The following is a 16,336-nucleotide window of genomic DNA, read 5'->3' as shown; positions in this document are numbered from 1 at the left end:
GCTAGGGTTAATTTGCAAGGACTTGAACCAAATAATTGTAGCTTCATTTATGAGTTGGGAGTGGGAAATCACATGTCCAGTTTAAGTAGGACCAAAGTTATGGTCTTGAAGGTTGACAAAATCAACTTGAGTTGTATAGAAGAGTCTTGGCTATATATGGATAGACTTGGCCAGTCAATTTTGAGTAGCTAACCATAGTGTTGTTGATTACAATCCGATGTAATGATCAATTGGATGTGATTCTTAGTACATATGTGGAGCCTAGCTAGCATAACTAATGGGTTGATCATCATGATTCTTCCATTTTAAACCAAACTGAATATCATAATTAATTTGGAGATGTGTGATTCTAGGGGGACATTGAACATTTGCAGCATTGACAAGTGCTATTTACCTTATAATTTCAAGGTTCGAAATGCAACTATAATAGTAACGCTATCATTAATTAATGAGCCTAAAATGGCTACTTCAACACAAATTGAAGATGATCACAATACAAAGAGAGCTATGATACAATAACCGATTGACAAATACTGAAACAACAGAGTACACAAAATAAAACAAGTTGCAGAAACAACTTCTACAATGTAGAAGAATCAGAGTTGCAAGAAATATAGAAGTAACAGAACACACACACATACACACACACATGCATATTTAAGAGTTGGTGAAGACATAACATAGCTGATGCAACCCACTGATTTGAACTTGAACCACCTTTATTTTTCCCAAACTTGGATACAATGTGATGAACTCACACTCGCCCTTCAATTTGGACTTTTGAACAGGCAGCAATGCCGGACTCATCATAGGAGCTTTCCCAATTTCTTCCATCATAATACTTAATCTCAACATGGGTTAGTGTTCCTGGATCCACACACCTGAATGTAACTGCTATTCCAGCCGGATTTGAACGCGGAATATAAAAGGAGGTTATGCCGCAAACCTTGCAGAAAGTGTGCTTAGCTGTATGAGTGCCAAAGGTATAGGTTGTAAGGAACTGTTTGGAGTCTCCCAAAAGCTCAAATCTTCGGGAAGGGACAATGAAGTGAGTGTTGCCTCTCATGGAGCAGTCGGAGCAGTTGCATTGCCAGACTACAACACTGGGTGGAGCTTGGACTCGCCATCTCACGCTTTTGCAGTGGCATCCACCATTGTGCACTACCATCTCGGAATCCATTACACGGGATTATAAATCTTCGAAGGTGTAAGAGATAGATTGTAGTTTTCGCTTTAGTGTACCGCTACAATCTGTCAATAATATACAATCTGTCAACAAGCTACAATTGCAAATTTGCAAAATACCAATTGAACAAGTTCAATTTTATTTCATTCCTCAACAATTACTGAAATAAGCAAGCAGATGCACCAAAAGATCACAAGGTCAAAGGAAGTTCGGAGTTAGGGACCAAGAATATGGGAATATACTATTCCACAGATGCTTCCACTATAATTGTTTGACGACATACACAAATTACTGTTAACACCACCCTTCCCTTGAGACGAGAAAGCTATCCCTGAAGACTTTGAACAGTAAACTAAGGACCAACATCAGAAAGATAAATTTTCCACATACACATGGTGGAACAATGGGAATTACAAAGTAACATATTGAAGAAACCCTGAGAAGGTCTTAATTAAGATATTCAGAACCAGACAATGAAAAGATGTTACGAAAAAATAGGATCGAATGAGAGTTTATGAGAACAACAGAAAAATAATGACAAGAAAATAAAAATAGGCATATACATAAACGAGACAAGTTACGTGGTTCGGCTTTGCCTATGTCCACGGGAGAATACAAAACACTATTTCACTATCGAAATAAGGAGATACAAAGCAAAGTGGCTCACGCCCAAGGCCCAAGTACACCCAAGCTTTGACTCACAAATTGATACACCTGAACTCACTCAATCTGACGATTCAATACTATGAGGAGCACTAGCTAATTAGAGCCAAACAAGTTAACAACTTGAGCTTGCTGATCACGTAATAGAAAGGCGGTTTAGATTCCTTCATGCTTAAGCATCAACGGCCACAATTTAAATCAATTATAATATTGGCTTCCTTCTGTTGCAAGAGTGACTACATTCTTTGTTGTAATCATTTTATTCAAAGGATGCAGCAATTGTTGACTAAGAACAAGTTACAAACCGTGGGCAAGAAGAATTCAGTTTGAATTCCAAATACTTGTTCTGCAAGGATGACTAAACAGAACTTGAAGATGGAAACTGATACAAAGAATGTGCTTCCCATCCCAAGGGTGTCATCCGGTGGCACATAATTAATTTTATATGTTATAGAAATAGTAATAACACAGTTCCAACTTTTGATCATATTTTGAGAATAAAGGACTCAATCAGGATGATGGGTTTTTATCTTCAAATGCTATGTAAAGCGAAATGAAGCCATTCCTTTACAGACATGCAAATAATTTCTTAGTAATTAGGTCCTCCAACCTCTCTAAAATGGGAAATAAAAAATAAATAAATAAATAAATAAAAAAAGAAAGAACAATAAATAACAACAAATGGCAGTGGTACATGAAAACGAAAATAAAAAATAAAATAAAAACACAGAACCTGAAGTAAAGATATGAACAAATTAATTTGAATGTGACATAAATCCTATTAATAAACTAGAGCATGGCATATGGGGTGGTGAACAGTGCTCTTGGGTGTTGTCCTTTTTTATGAATAAATGCTTCCAAGGATTAAACATCAGTTCCCCCCTTCCAAATAATGGAACTTTTTACTGATCTATTATGGTGCAGCAGGAGATGTATACATACTATATTACAAATTGCAACTACTCTTCACTGATACAGACAGATTCATATGAAAATAACGCAATCGCACACAACCACGTTATGGAAAATTTTCAAACCTACAAATTTTTGATAAATTGTTGTATATATGAATATTGACATGTATACAAAAGCACCAGATGAGGTGCACTCTGTGTGCATGTAGTATATACGGCCAAGCACACACAAACATAACTTCCTTTAAAAGATAAATCTCATAAAAAATAACAGAAGCATAAATAGAATTAGGGAATTTCCATAAAATCCAATGTGTAGAGAATTCAACATTGCTTTCTCTATCCTACGCACTGGAAACTCTATATTCTCAAACATCCCACGAATTCTTTTCCTTCATATGCTACACATCAAGCACTCGAAAGAATTCAATAGAAGGACTTAATGTTTGTGCATTTAGATTGGGAGAGAATTCCAAGGAGCACAGACCACAAACTGAAGCCTCTTTGGATGCTGCAAAGTGCTACCATTTCAAGGTTCTTTACGATTTCTCTATCATTTACTGCAGCAGAAGATGTAAAATAATTGATATCTTTGCAATTTCGTTTCTTTGCCAAATGTAATGCACCTAGGCTGTCAACGAAAAATAGTTCGTCTCCTTCCATATGATGAGTTGACAATCAAAAGAATTAATATCTTTGCAAAATTGATTATTTGCCAAATGTAATTCACCTAGGCCGTCAAAGAATATATAATTCATCTCCTACCATATGATGAGTTGATAATCAATCCTTTACCCTGCAGCTTCCTTCACTCAACCAATCAATCCTTAAAACAGAGCAGCTTCCTTAACTCGATTAATTAATCCTTTCAACCTTACAGCTTCTCTGTGTCAGCTTTAGCTTTACCATGAGACTTTGCCAATGCCACAACAATGAAACCATCTACAGCACTCACCAATGACAAGAGTTCATATATAGCTCAATGAACACCTTTTTGGTGCATATGCCAACTATTATAAAATTTCATATACACTTAAAACTGATATGGGTCTCCATGACGCTATCTAATATTCAAACCAAGAATCCCCACTTTTTGTCAAAGATCACCAGCGGGAATAATTTTGAAATTTTAGATCAAGTAGCAGGCTACTACAGTACTACCAAGACTTGGTGAATAAGATTTTACTTCTATCTGAATCCTTTTTTTTTTTTTTTTTTTTGATAAGTAAAATTGTATAAAAGAAGCGTTCAAAAGGGGCTTGCTTCCCTCAGAAGATACACAAGGCCTAATTGGGCCTCTAAACTCTCAGGGAGTCCAAAAAATCAACTATTTCCTTCATGGAATTACAATTTCTCCCTAGAACCCAACAAAAAAGAGTGCTAATAGTGGAGAACTTCAACGCTCCAATAGGATTCTCCTTTCCTTCAAAGGATCTCCTATTTCTTTCAAGCCATAAACACCACCAGACGCACAAAGGAGCAACCCGCCAGAAATCACGAACTTGGGCCCCCACTATACAACCTCTCCAAGCCTCAACCAAGATTCTGAATCTTAACATCAATATGGATTTCACTGAGCTATAATTACAGATTATTTCACTGTTTAAGGTAATTGTAAGCAGTTAGCGATGCATTTTGTCTTTACAATCGCTTCCAAGATTTTCATATTTATTCCTAATGATAGTGTATACACACACACACACACACACACACACACACACATATCCCAGAGTCATCATTCAGCTTATAAACCATTTACTACACAAAAACATTTTCTCAAGTCCATACTCAGTACGAAGCCCAAAGTCATAGTTTTAGTGACTACCTCGATACGCAAAATGATGAAGTAATCTTTTTACCATGAAGCACATAGTAGTTTTTTATTTATTTTATTTTTAAAAGCCACCAGATAGTCGTATATTTCAAATCAAACAAAGGAGAACCCAAGGATTCTACTTAGAACAGAAGAACTAAGTGAATTAAACATGATATATATCTCTAGTGTGAGATACTATTATAGGGATTCCAAGCTGCCAGCAAACATTATTCTGCAGCTCCTATATAATTTATAGTTGCCGTCAATAATTGGATTAGCATCTTAGACACAAGCAAGTTAGGGGCCAGTAGTTTGATTTGAACTTACACTACCTACCACTAAGCAATAACAAATCAAAAAAATCGTACAAGAGAACACAAATAACACGAGGCAAATAGACAGCACCATATCACAGTGGCCAAAGGCCAGAAGTATTCAGCCAGAAGAAGATCATAGGTGAAAAGCCAAAGTAGAATTGCATGGCATGTATGACATCATTATCATTATATAAATGTCTGTATATATTTATATTTATCTTCCCATAAATTTACTGAGAAAAAAAGTAATGGGCAATTGAGGAGATGAAAAGATTAGAAACAAAAGATTGTGGCTTTGAAGAATGCTATCTTAAAGGCATTGTTTGGTCCCACTTGCTGAAAATTTGCAAATAGCAAATCGAAAATGATTTTAGGCCAATCAGTTCAAGTGATTTGCTTTGACTGACAATTTTTGATTGGTCATGTATGCAAAATATAAGGAAGTGGAAACCCCCCACCACCACTTCCTTATATGCAAAAGTTGTACGTCAAGCAATTCACTTTGACACTTTGACCCAAGTATCACTACTCATAGCAAATTTAAAGATTTTCCTTCAAATTCTCCTCAGAAACTATTACAACAATTGGACTGGCAACTCTGCGAAAGCAAATGTAAAAAAACTCTTCAATAATCCTATCCATTCTCGAGGGACATGAATTTACCCTCTTAAGTCTCTTTCATCTGAAAAAGACACTCTTCGAAAGCATTTATACCAATTCAAAAAAGACATGACTGTTACAGCTCTTGGTTCATTTCCTAATGACATGTCCTTAAAAGGAGTTTGATGACATTAAACAAAACCCAATAAAATCCCCAAGAAAAAAGTACCCATCAATCATTAATTTCTCAGAATTGAGGTCTATAGTAATGCAATAGACTTGGAATTGAATGAGATTCAAACATTCAAATCACATTCCTTTCTCATACATGTATTTATAAGTAGTAAGCAAGCATGAACACATCATTGTAATCTAAACGGGATTTATTCAAGACTTCAAGAGCTCAAAGAGATGATATTCAGATTCAAATAAATATTTATTGACGACCCAGTTGCATATGTTCTTTTTAACTAATAAAACAATTATACAATATGTTCAAGTCCAATTATAGAGTTATACATATATATATATAGAGGGAGAGATTGATTTACCTATGGGAAATGCAACTGATGAGTAGGAATAGAGAGCATCTAGTAGCAGAGGTTAGAGAAGAGAGGGAGGGTGGGGTTATTGGGTTCAACAAAGTCAAGGTCCAATGAACCTGAACTGAGTATAAATATATATATTTATTTTATTCTGATCTTATTATGGGCCACTATTAAAGCCCACGAGGACTGATGGATTTGGATGGAAATAAGGCTGGTCCAGTCTGGATGAAACGAATACTGTTTGGTTCAGCTTGTTTGGCTCTAAATTTGAGGTCATGCAGGGTTTCATTTAATTTTCATTTTTATGTTTTGTCATTACCATTTCATCATAGTTTAGACCAGGTAGGAAACTCAAAAGAAAATAAAAGGAAATATAGTAAGTTAGTAACTTCATTAAAAAAAATTATGAAAAATTTGATGATTATGGATATTGAATTTTCACAAAATTTGAAGTGTCAAACAATTATTATAGCTATCTTAACTACCATCCCTTTTGACTATATAACCAAATCAGAGTAAAACAATAAATAAAAATTTTTAAGTTTACAGATGGTTAAAACAAAATAATTGGAATTTATTTATTTATTTATTTTTGCAGATAGCTCCACAAACACAAATGATAGACGCACTTGTGTGACATATAACCTGATATCAGCTGAATAACTCGTTTATATATTATTATTATATTTTCATTACTAGAATATCACTCATTAGAATCTAAAATACATAAAATTTTGTAAAATGAATAATTTTTTATTTTTCGAAATTTTATATTACTGGATTGGTTTAATGCAACCCTCACTATTTATAACCAACTTTCTTTCTCTAGATTTTTTATACCCTATTTTTACATACTAATTCTAGAAATATAGATTTTTTATACGGCTACTTTTTACATACTAATTCTATAAATATTCACGAAAATATCTTTTAGATTCACTCTTCCACGAAATACTCTAGAAAAGTGTAAAAGCAAATGTGGATGTCCTCGCAAAAATTATGGTAAACAGTAGTTTAATATTGAGAGATTATCTGGATGGCTACCTTAATTGTTACTCTCACGATAACTTTTATGATGCGTTTGGGTGCACCGAATTGGTGCTTTGAATTTAGAATTTAGAATTAGCTAAATTTCTTCTAATTTCAAATCCAAGTGATCAATTCAGTGCTCACAAACGTAGTATTAATTTATTTCAAAATTTATGACAATCAAACAAAATTTTTAATTTGTTTCTATTTTTCTTTTTCACCTTTCTGGATAAGTGAAAGCTATTTTTTTTTTTTTTAATTTTTAGATTGAACTAAGCAAATTCACATTTGCTCCCTCTCTCTCCTTTAAAACTTACTTGATCATAAAGTGAACCAAAAAAAAAAATGAAAAGAAAAGAAAAAGAAAAAAAAAAAAATGAGGAAGGAAATAGTCTGGCTTAGACTTTAAATTCAATATTTATCTGAATATTTATCTGAGACACCTTGCAAGGCATTAAAAATAAAATTCTCCCTTAACCCAACACAAAGAACAAACTTTCCTATTTGTTCAAATAGGTGATGGCCCAAAAAATGGACCAAATCTCTTATTGGATACCATCTTCCAAGCTTTCAAAAACAGCCGGCAAAACCCAAAAACATATGCCAAAAGAAGAGAAAGGCAGAACCACCCCCACCTCATCAATTTGGTGCTTAGGATCACATTGAAATACCAATTTTGGTCCTGCCATGGCAGATTTTTGAAGTGTGAGTACTCAATACAGGAGAAGTCATTACATATTCCGGACACCATTAGTCCCGGCCAATCATTAATTGACATGTAAATAAATATATCAACTTTGTGTCAATTTTATTCACTTTTTTGTTTTTTGAAGGGTTATTCACTTTTTTGTTTGTGCCTCAGTCGGGGGCAACAGTTTTAGGACCATGTAATAATTTCTTCTCAAAATAGAACTAACATTTGATAATTTTCAAAGTGACTGCTCTACGGCTAGAACCTGAACTAGTGACACAGATACTTAAGCATTTTACCACTGAATTAGACAACATTGATCCTATGGTTATACATACATACAAACATACTTGTGTGTGTGTATATATATATATATATATATATATATATACACACACACACACAAGTATGTGTGTATGTATGTATGTATGTGTCAACTTGTACCAATTAGCTAGGGTTAATTTGCAAGGACTAGAACCAAATAATTGTAGCTTCTTCATTTATAAGTTGGAGTTGGAAATCATCATATGTCCAGTTTAAGTAGGACCAATGTTATGGTCCTGAAGGTTGACAAAATCAACTTGAGTTGTATAGAAGAGTCTTGGCTATATATGGATAGACTTGGCCAGTCAATCTTGAGTAGCTAACCATAGTGTTGATTACAATCCAACTGGATGTAATGATCAATTGGATGTGATACTTAGTACATATGTGGAGCCTAGCTAGCATAACTAATGGGTTGAGCATCATGATTCTTCCATTTTAAACCAAACTGAATATCATAATTATAATTCCTTGTCTTTTGTCTTGGCTATAAATTCCAAGTAACCGGCCTAGACAAGTTGTTAAAATATACTCATTAACATTACACTTGTTTGGCAAGAAAAAAGAAGCCATGCATGTAAAGAATTATCCTAACTTTAATTAATTCTAAATCATCCCGGTCCAGCTCATGATCATTGAAATGGAACTAGTGAACTCAATTACAGTACTTAATTTACATCTCTTACAATCCACCCTCGTGCCTCTCTCCTGGTGACGTGGGACATCATAATCACTCCTTATTGAGACTTAGCGTTTTTGCTGATATGACTATGATGAGCTTGTGTGGGACTGGCTCTGATATCATTTCACGTTGATATTGTTCATTTTATATATTTTTTGTGTTTACAATTTTTTAAATGCGTTTTCGCAATTAGAAGACATCTACTCATATAAGTATCAAGAAATTTTCATGAAATCGCTCAAAATGCCCCACCTTGTATATATTTATATACACACATATCACAATCTTTTAATCTTTATGCATGGCTTGATGGAATCAGATTCTTTGAATGCTATAGGGATATGTATATGTATGGATAACCATGAAAAATGAGTTGGCACTAGCTAGGCATTAATGTGGTCCAAAGAGCATGGGCATGATTTCAATAACTTTAAAAGCTTGAAGAAGCAATCATATATATATATATATATATATATATATATATAGGTAACTAATGACTTAATCACTGATGTGGACTTCACCAAACATCCATAGCTTCTTCCTAGTGAAGGTAGCCGTTGTGGATTTTGATGGGTCCAACCTAGGAGCTCCCACTCTCACAACTCATGATCACTCATGCACAATATCAATTAATTTTCTATATAGCATTTTCAATGAATTAATGCTCTTTCTCAAGTTTCTACATGTAACATGCTTTACCAAGGTTGGTATTCACAGTATTGATCGCGATATTATTTCAGTATTGATCGCGATATTATTTCTGATATTAATTATGATAGCAATGTAATAAATTCGGATCAATATCAATATAAATTTATTGTATTAATTAATTTATAAAAGTATGTAACGATATCAAATTCTTAAAAAAAAAAGTTATAATAACACAAAACTTAACAAAATTATTAACCCATTATTATGGTGGTTATTTTGAAAAATAAAACCCTTAAACAATTATCATAAAAAAACACAAACAAATAACCTCAATTGCATATAATAAAGCTAGACATTACATTATTTGTACGTACTTGAAGATGCAAGAAATTCATTCTCCTTTCTCTCTTTACAATTCTTCCACTCCAATCTCCCCTTCACTCACTCCGTAATGACCTATTTATAGTCCATTACAGATACTCTCACTAATTGATTACATAGGGCTCCTATTCAAGGATTTTCTTCCTCTTGGTCCTGGCTTTCCAATGGGCTTGATCTTCTTTAGTGGATCCTCAAAGCTCGGCCCATTCCGTAGTGCTTTTGCATGGGCCACACTTCAATTGTTTGACCCGACCCCATGCCAGCGAGCTATAATCGGCCCATGCCACATATTGCATCCTCAACTGCCCCCATAATTACTCCCTATTGATTAGGGGGTAATTATTAGAGGCTGCTAATCATGACCTGACGGCTCGAGAAAATCGCGTGGGAGAATGGACGGTTAGATTTGGGGGTCGGTGTTTCGAGATTCAAGAAAACTCCTCGCTTTCCTGACTCCTCGACCTTCGGGCCTTCCTTGTCTTTATAAACTTCATAGATGTTCCATCGATTCTCTTTACCGTCTCCATCTCACTTTCTGTTGCTCGAATCCTCTCCGGCGATTTTTTGCAAAAGATCCTCCTTCCAGCGACTTTGCAGTACTCTTTGCCGTTTTCACTTTCTGAGGTTAGTTTCATTTGCATTTTTCTTTCGAAAGACCTCTTTCTATTCCTTACAATCTTCATTCATTCACACCATGACTGTAGATCTAGATGTTCTTCACATGAAACTTCACCTCCCTTACGATATACAAATTAGAAATTGCCCTATAGATGTGAATATTAGAACCGGTGCTGGCCTTCTTCTCGGCGAGGTTCTATTTTCACACCTTCATCTTAATCTCCTTAGGTTCCCTTTGCATCCCTTCTTTTGTTATGTTTTCAACAAACTGAAACTTTCCCCTTTGCAAGTAAACCCAAATTTCCTTAGGATTTTGTCTGTTATGCTACTTCTGATCCGCGACAGAGGTCTAGATCTGGACCTCATAGATCTTCTCCTCTGTTACAAGGTTAGCAAGATCAGGATTGATGAACCGTTTTACCACCTTTACCCCATTGAGAAGAGGTCCATCTGCACAGATAAGATCAAATCCGAGAAGGGTTGGAGGAAATATATAATTGGGGTTAGGGGAGCCTGGTTTCCTCCAGTTGCGGAGGATTTCCCTATCCCGAGCGCTTTTGGAGAGTGCTCTGTCTCTTCTTACAAAAAATACAAAACCCATAAGAGTGACTGTCCTTGCGAGATTTGCATTCCCCATTTTTGTACTTTCCTGTGCCGTTCCTTAGGCATTCCTTGTGATGATTTGAGCTACGGTGTGTGCAGTGATAGGGATAACTACCTGAAGCAGTACGTTCTGACCAACGTTCCCTCCTGCTCGGACCTCCTCACTTCAGACAACCTCCTTGCTCTCTCAGCCCTCAGCAGGATAATGAGTCAACTCCAGATCCTTTCCTTTGGCAGGAGGAAAACTGCCCCCAAGCCTGTTATCACCCCTGCAGCAAATTCTTCACCAGCTTCAGTATCTTCCTCTACTACCCTTTCTGATACCACTCCTTCTATCGATCCGATCGTGACGGTCATTGACCCGATCTTCAACATAACGACCACCAGTCCGAATGTGACCCCCTCTGTCAGCAATATTCCCGGCTCTACTACTGCTTCCGCACGGGAAAAGGCAAGAGGAAAAAGGCATCAGCCTGATAGTGCCCTCAGCCCTGATGATGTTCCTTTGTCACAGAGGGCCAGTCCCTCTGGGCCGAATGTGCTACCTCCAGCAAGGCATCCTCAGACCAGGCCCCCCACCCCTTCTGGGCAAGCCTCTGCCTCAGGAACGGCACCATGGAACCCTCGCTTCATTCGAACAGACGGATCGTCTGTAAAACCGAACGAGACCATGTTCAAGGATGGTCAGACCGCTATGGCATACTACAGAAGCATGTGGACTCCCAAGGACATTGAGGTAGCCAAGGGTCTGTCCCAAAGGGAGGTGTTCAGCCTATTTCCCTAATCTACCATGGAGGTAACTTTTGCCTTTTAGTCAATAAATCTTTATATAGTCTTTACACTTAGTTTCTTCTAACCATCTGCTTGGCTTAACCAGTTGTCCTGTATATCTCTACAGACCTTGTATGGGATGATGGCTATGCAGAAGCAGGTTGAGCTTATGAACACCAAGGTTCGTACGCTCTCTGACAGCCTTAATGCAGCGAACAAGGAGAACGATGATTTGGTTGCTCAGAAGACCGGGTTGATGGTTCAGCTCGGTAAGGTTGAAAAGGAGAGGGACTCACTAAGGAAGGAGACCGACTCTCTTCAGGATGAGAGGAATGCATTGCAGCTCGAGAAGAGCGTCTGGCACACCGAGCGGGAATCCCTTAAGGCTGAAAAAGAAAAACTACTACGCCTTCTGAGTGATGAGCAATCCGCACGGATGGCCTTTGAGAAAAGGGCTTTGAACGAGCGCAATGTTTTACTCGACACCATTAGTAGGGTAAATGGTGGTATGCTAGCTCTGCATGCACGGTTTTCCAGAGTTGGGGCCCTTAGATATGCTCAGGGGTTCCGAGAGGGTTATGCCGATCGTGTTCCGGGTGAGGGTCAGACTGGTTCTACCCCTGATGATGTTGATAGGGAGCTGGAGATTGACCCTCCGGGTACTTATGCCGATCCAGACTCCACTACTGCTGAGGGCATATTTGATTAATGCCAAGAGATTGCCTCGTCCAGGATCACTCCTACTCCTTCTACTGCCCCGACTTTGGACATTCTTCCTCTGTCCACCGTGACTCCATCTGTTACTGCTGCTGATGATAACCCTCAACGGAATGATTCTTCCAACGCTATTCGGGATAGGACTCCGCAGAATGATTCTGTCATTCAGCTCGACTCTCCTCCCCTTGAGGACGGTGACACCAACAATGATGAGGAGACCGTCCAGCACCATCAAGAAGCTGACGGGGCAAACGCTTCTTAGTTAGAACCTTTTTGATGTATTGACTTTCCTTCTTTTATATTTTTGCCATCTGTATACCTCATCGTTTTTGTAACTCTTTAAACTTTACTATTAATGAGATGGCCGACTTCTGATCAAACTCTTTCTGTAAATTCTCCGATTTAATGATCTGATCTGGTTCTTCCCCGTATGTGCCACAGCAAAAGTAGTTTTTTGTGCAAGTTTTTGACGTTTGGCTCATGGTGCTGAAGGCCACTTACTTTGCTGATCGGTTGGCGCTAGGCCACAACGCCACTTTTTTTTTTTTTTTTTTTTTTTTTTTTTTTTTTTTTTTTGACGAGTTTTTGGCGTTCGGCTCATAGTACTAGCTGCCACCTATTTTGCTGAGTGGTTGGCGCTCGGCTAGAGTGCCACTTGTCACTTGGCTTTTATTTCTTAGCAAGTTTTTGGCGTTCGGCTCATAGTGCCAACTGTCACTTACTTTGCTTAGGTGCCTAGCGCTCGGTTAGAGTGCCACTTGCCACTTGACTTTTATTTCTTAGCAAGTTTTTGGCGTTCGGCTCATAGTGCCAGCCGCCACTTACTTTGCTTAGGTGTCTGGCGCTCGGTTAGAGTGCCATTTGCCACTTGGCTTTTATTTCTTAGCAAGTTTTTGGCGTTCGGCTCATAGTGCCAGCTGCCACTTACTTTGCTTAGGTGCCTGGCGCTTGGCTAAAGTGCCACTTGCCACTTGACTTTTATTTCTTAGCAAGTTTTTGGCGTTCGGCTCATAGTGCCAGCTGCCACTTACTTTGCTTAGGTGCCTGACACTCAGCTAGAGTGCCACTTGCCACTTGGCTCTCTTTTTTTTTATTTTTTACTTAATCAACCTCTTAAAGGGTAATATTATTTTTATAAATCTCAGAAACTTATACATTCGCCTGCATTCAATTGAAAATGAACAAAATTCAATATTGAAATTCAACTTTTCATTGATAATACCTCTTCAGAGAAGTAGCATTCCAAGGCTTGTTAACCAGCCTTCCGGCCATGGTCTCCAAGGTATATGCCCCATTTCCTAGGGCTTCTGCAATTCTGTATGGACCTTCCCATGGTGACATCATCTTTTTAACTATCCCCACCTTTTTTTTCAGAACCAGATCACCCGGTGTAAAGTCTCTGTGCTTTACTTTTTTGTTTTGGCTATTCGCAAGCGTCTGCTGGTAGGATGCGAGCCTTACCGCCGCTGCATCCCTTTTTTCCTCCAACAAATCGAGGTTAAACCTCAACATACTGTCATTATGCTCTCGGTTCCATGCCAAACTTCGAACAGTCGGAACCAAGTGCTCGATCGGTATAACTGCCTCGGTACCATACGCCATGGCGAATGGGCTTTCTCTGGTCGGTCACCTTGGAGTCGTTCTGTAAGCCCATAAGACGTTCGGTAGTTCATCTAACCATTTTCCTTTCTTTTCTTCAAGCTTTTTCTTGATACAAGCAAAGATTGTTCTATTTGTAATTTCCGCCTGTCCATTGGCCTGGGGGTGACTTACTGCCGCCAGCTTTTGATTAATTCCATATTCCTCCAACAACCCCCTCACTTGCTTGCTGTCAAGGTTGATCCCATTATCCATGACGATTGACCTCGGAACACCAAACCGGCAAATAATATTACTCCAAATGAACCGTCTCACATGAGTTTGAGTTACGCTAGGGTACGGCTCTGCGTCCACCCACTTAGTAAAGTAATCTGTAGCCAGTAGCACATACTTGTTCTGAGCTCTTGCAGTTGGTAGAGGTCCAACCACATCCATCCCCAACTGTGCGAAAAGCCATGGTGTGGCCATTACGTGTAAGTCCTTGGGTGGTTGGTGAATTAGTGGTCCGAACCTTTGGCACTTATCGCACCTTCTGGACAATTCTTTCGCATCTCGTGATATGTTCGGCCAGAAGTACCCTTGCGTCATTGCTTTGTGCGCTAAAGACCTCCCCCCTTAGTGGTTTCCACATACACCTTCATAAATAGCTCGTAGTATCTGCCGAGCCTCTGTGGGGGTGACGCACTTTAAGTACGGTCCGGAAAAAGATCTTCTGTACAACTGGTTATTCACTATGGCGTACTTTGCAGCATTTGATTTGATTTTCCTAGCCTCATCTCTTTGTTCAGGCAGAGCACCATCCCGGATGTAGGTTAGGATCGGATCAATCCAGCTTGGCTCATATGGAATAACATTCACTTGCCAAGGATCTGAGCCCCAAGGTTCTTCGAAAATGGATGGCTGGTTTAATATTCCTATTGGAATCACCCTTGCCAATGTTTCTCCAGAACCCGAGGCACTACATGCTAGCCGATCGGCATCCTCGTTATGCTCCCTCGGAATTTGAATGAATTCAATTTTTTCAAAGTTTTTGGCTTCCTGCATAACAGCTGAATGATATGCTTCCATCGTTTCATCCTTGGTTTCATACTCGCCATTCAACTGCCAAACAATTAACTGCGAATCACTGAAAACAGTCAAATTCCTAACCTTCAACTCCTTGGCGAGCTTAATTCCTGCCAGCAGTGCTTCATACTCCGCTTCATTGTTCGTGGCTCCAAAGTCAAGGCGAAGCGCTTGACTTAAGGATGTACCTTCTGGCGTCTGTAGTTTGATCCCAATGTCTGCCCCCATCTGATTTGAGGATCCATCGACGAAGAGTTTCCATAAGCAACCACGAAGGTCTTCCTCCATGTCCTCTGAATCACATTCTAGTAAAAAATCTGCCACCGCTCACCCTTTGACTGCTGTTTAGGGTTCGTAGGGGATATCAAATGAGCTTAACTCGATGGCCCACTTCATCATTGTGATACCCCTAGGATCCGAGACACGGGTTGATCAGGCCCAGGCCCAAACCCGAGGGAAATATCAAACAATCAATATGTAACCGAACACAGAATACAAGATAAAGAAATAAAAATAATAAACTGAAGGAATGCTAATTGAAAATTCTTAAAATAGAATTATTAAAATCCGAAACTCCAAAACTCCATAAGTTTAACAACTTGGGAATCCATCCAGTGGACCCCTTATTAAAATCCATTATCTCGAAGTTCACTATTAAATACTAATATAAAATGAAATAATGATAATGTCCTACTTTTAAACAAACTAAAAGAGTAGATAAGTCCTCCAGCTGCAGATCATCAACCTTGAGACTTGAACTTCTAATAACCTGAAAAAAATAAATCGCGGGTTAAACCCTACGAGTAAGCTCTCTCTATCAAGCCTCTGAAAACCAATAAACAGATCATCTTTACTAAAATCATCCCTAATAAAGCTTTAACTTTAATATTTGATGCTACATATATATATATAAATACTTTTATATATATAGTACCATAATCATATATGTTAATAGGGCATTAAATTGTCCAAACCACTCACCACTGATTAATTATTCGTCATACCTAGACCAATTTCAAATTTATAATTTTTTCCCATAAAGTAAACTCCACTCACCTTAACTCCATCCTAAATAGTAATTTAGTCATTTAAACAATAAGTTACAATTTAAAGAAAAATCCAATAAATCCAAAACCCAATAATACTTTTGACTATTTAAAT

At 37.9% G+C, this 16,336-nt stretch overlaps 2 protein-coding genes across 2 annotated transcripts; both read right to left on the bottom strand.

Annotated features, from left to right (window-relative positions):
* Positions 1-494: 494 nt before the first annotated feature.
* Positions 495-6,146, bottom strand: LOC132266385 (uncharacterized). Its single transcript, XM_059767238.1, has 2 exons — positions 6,048-6,146; positions 495-1,251 (listed from the first exon to the last, which is right to left on the bottom strand). The coding sequence occupies exon 2, from the start codon at positions 1,178-1,180 to the stop codon at positions 755-757; it is 426 nt and encodes a 141-aa protein (XP_059623221.1). The 5' UTR covers positions 1,181-1,251; positions 6,048-6,146; the 3' UTR covers positions 495-754.
* Positions 6,147-13,660: 7,514 nt separating this feature from the next.
* Positions 13,661-15,463, bottom strand: LOC132316259 (uncharacterized). Its single transcript, XM_059814769.1, has 2 exons — positions 15,038-15,463; positions 13,661-13,672 (listed from the first exon to the last, which is right to left on the bottom strand). Exons 1-2 carry the CDS (start codon positions 15,461-15,463, stop codon positions 13,661-13,663), a joined length of 438 nt encoding a protein of 145 aa, XP_059670752.1.
* Positions 15,464-16,336: the final 873 nt, after the last annotated feature.

The sequence above is a fragment of the Cornus florida genome, unplaced genomic scaffold, assembly GCF_030987335.1.
Source record: "Cornus florida cultivar Cherokee Brave unplaced genomic scaffold, ASM3098733v1 CherokeeBrave_3.0.0_Hap2_Chr07, whole genome shotgun sequence".
NCBI classification, from domain to species: domain Eukaryota; kingdom Viridiplantae; phylum Streptophyta; class Magnoliopsida; order Cornales; family Cornaceae; genus Cornus; species Cornus florida.
The sequence above is the reverse complement of the archived record's forward strand: the minus strand, read 5'-3'. Positions and strand labels throughout refer to the sequence as shown.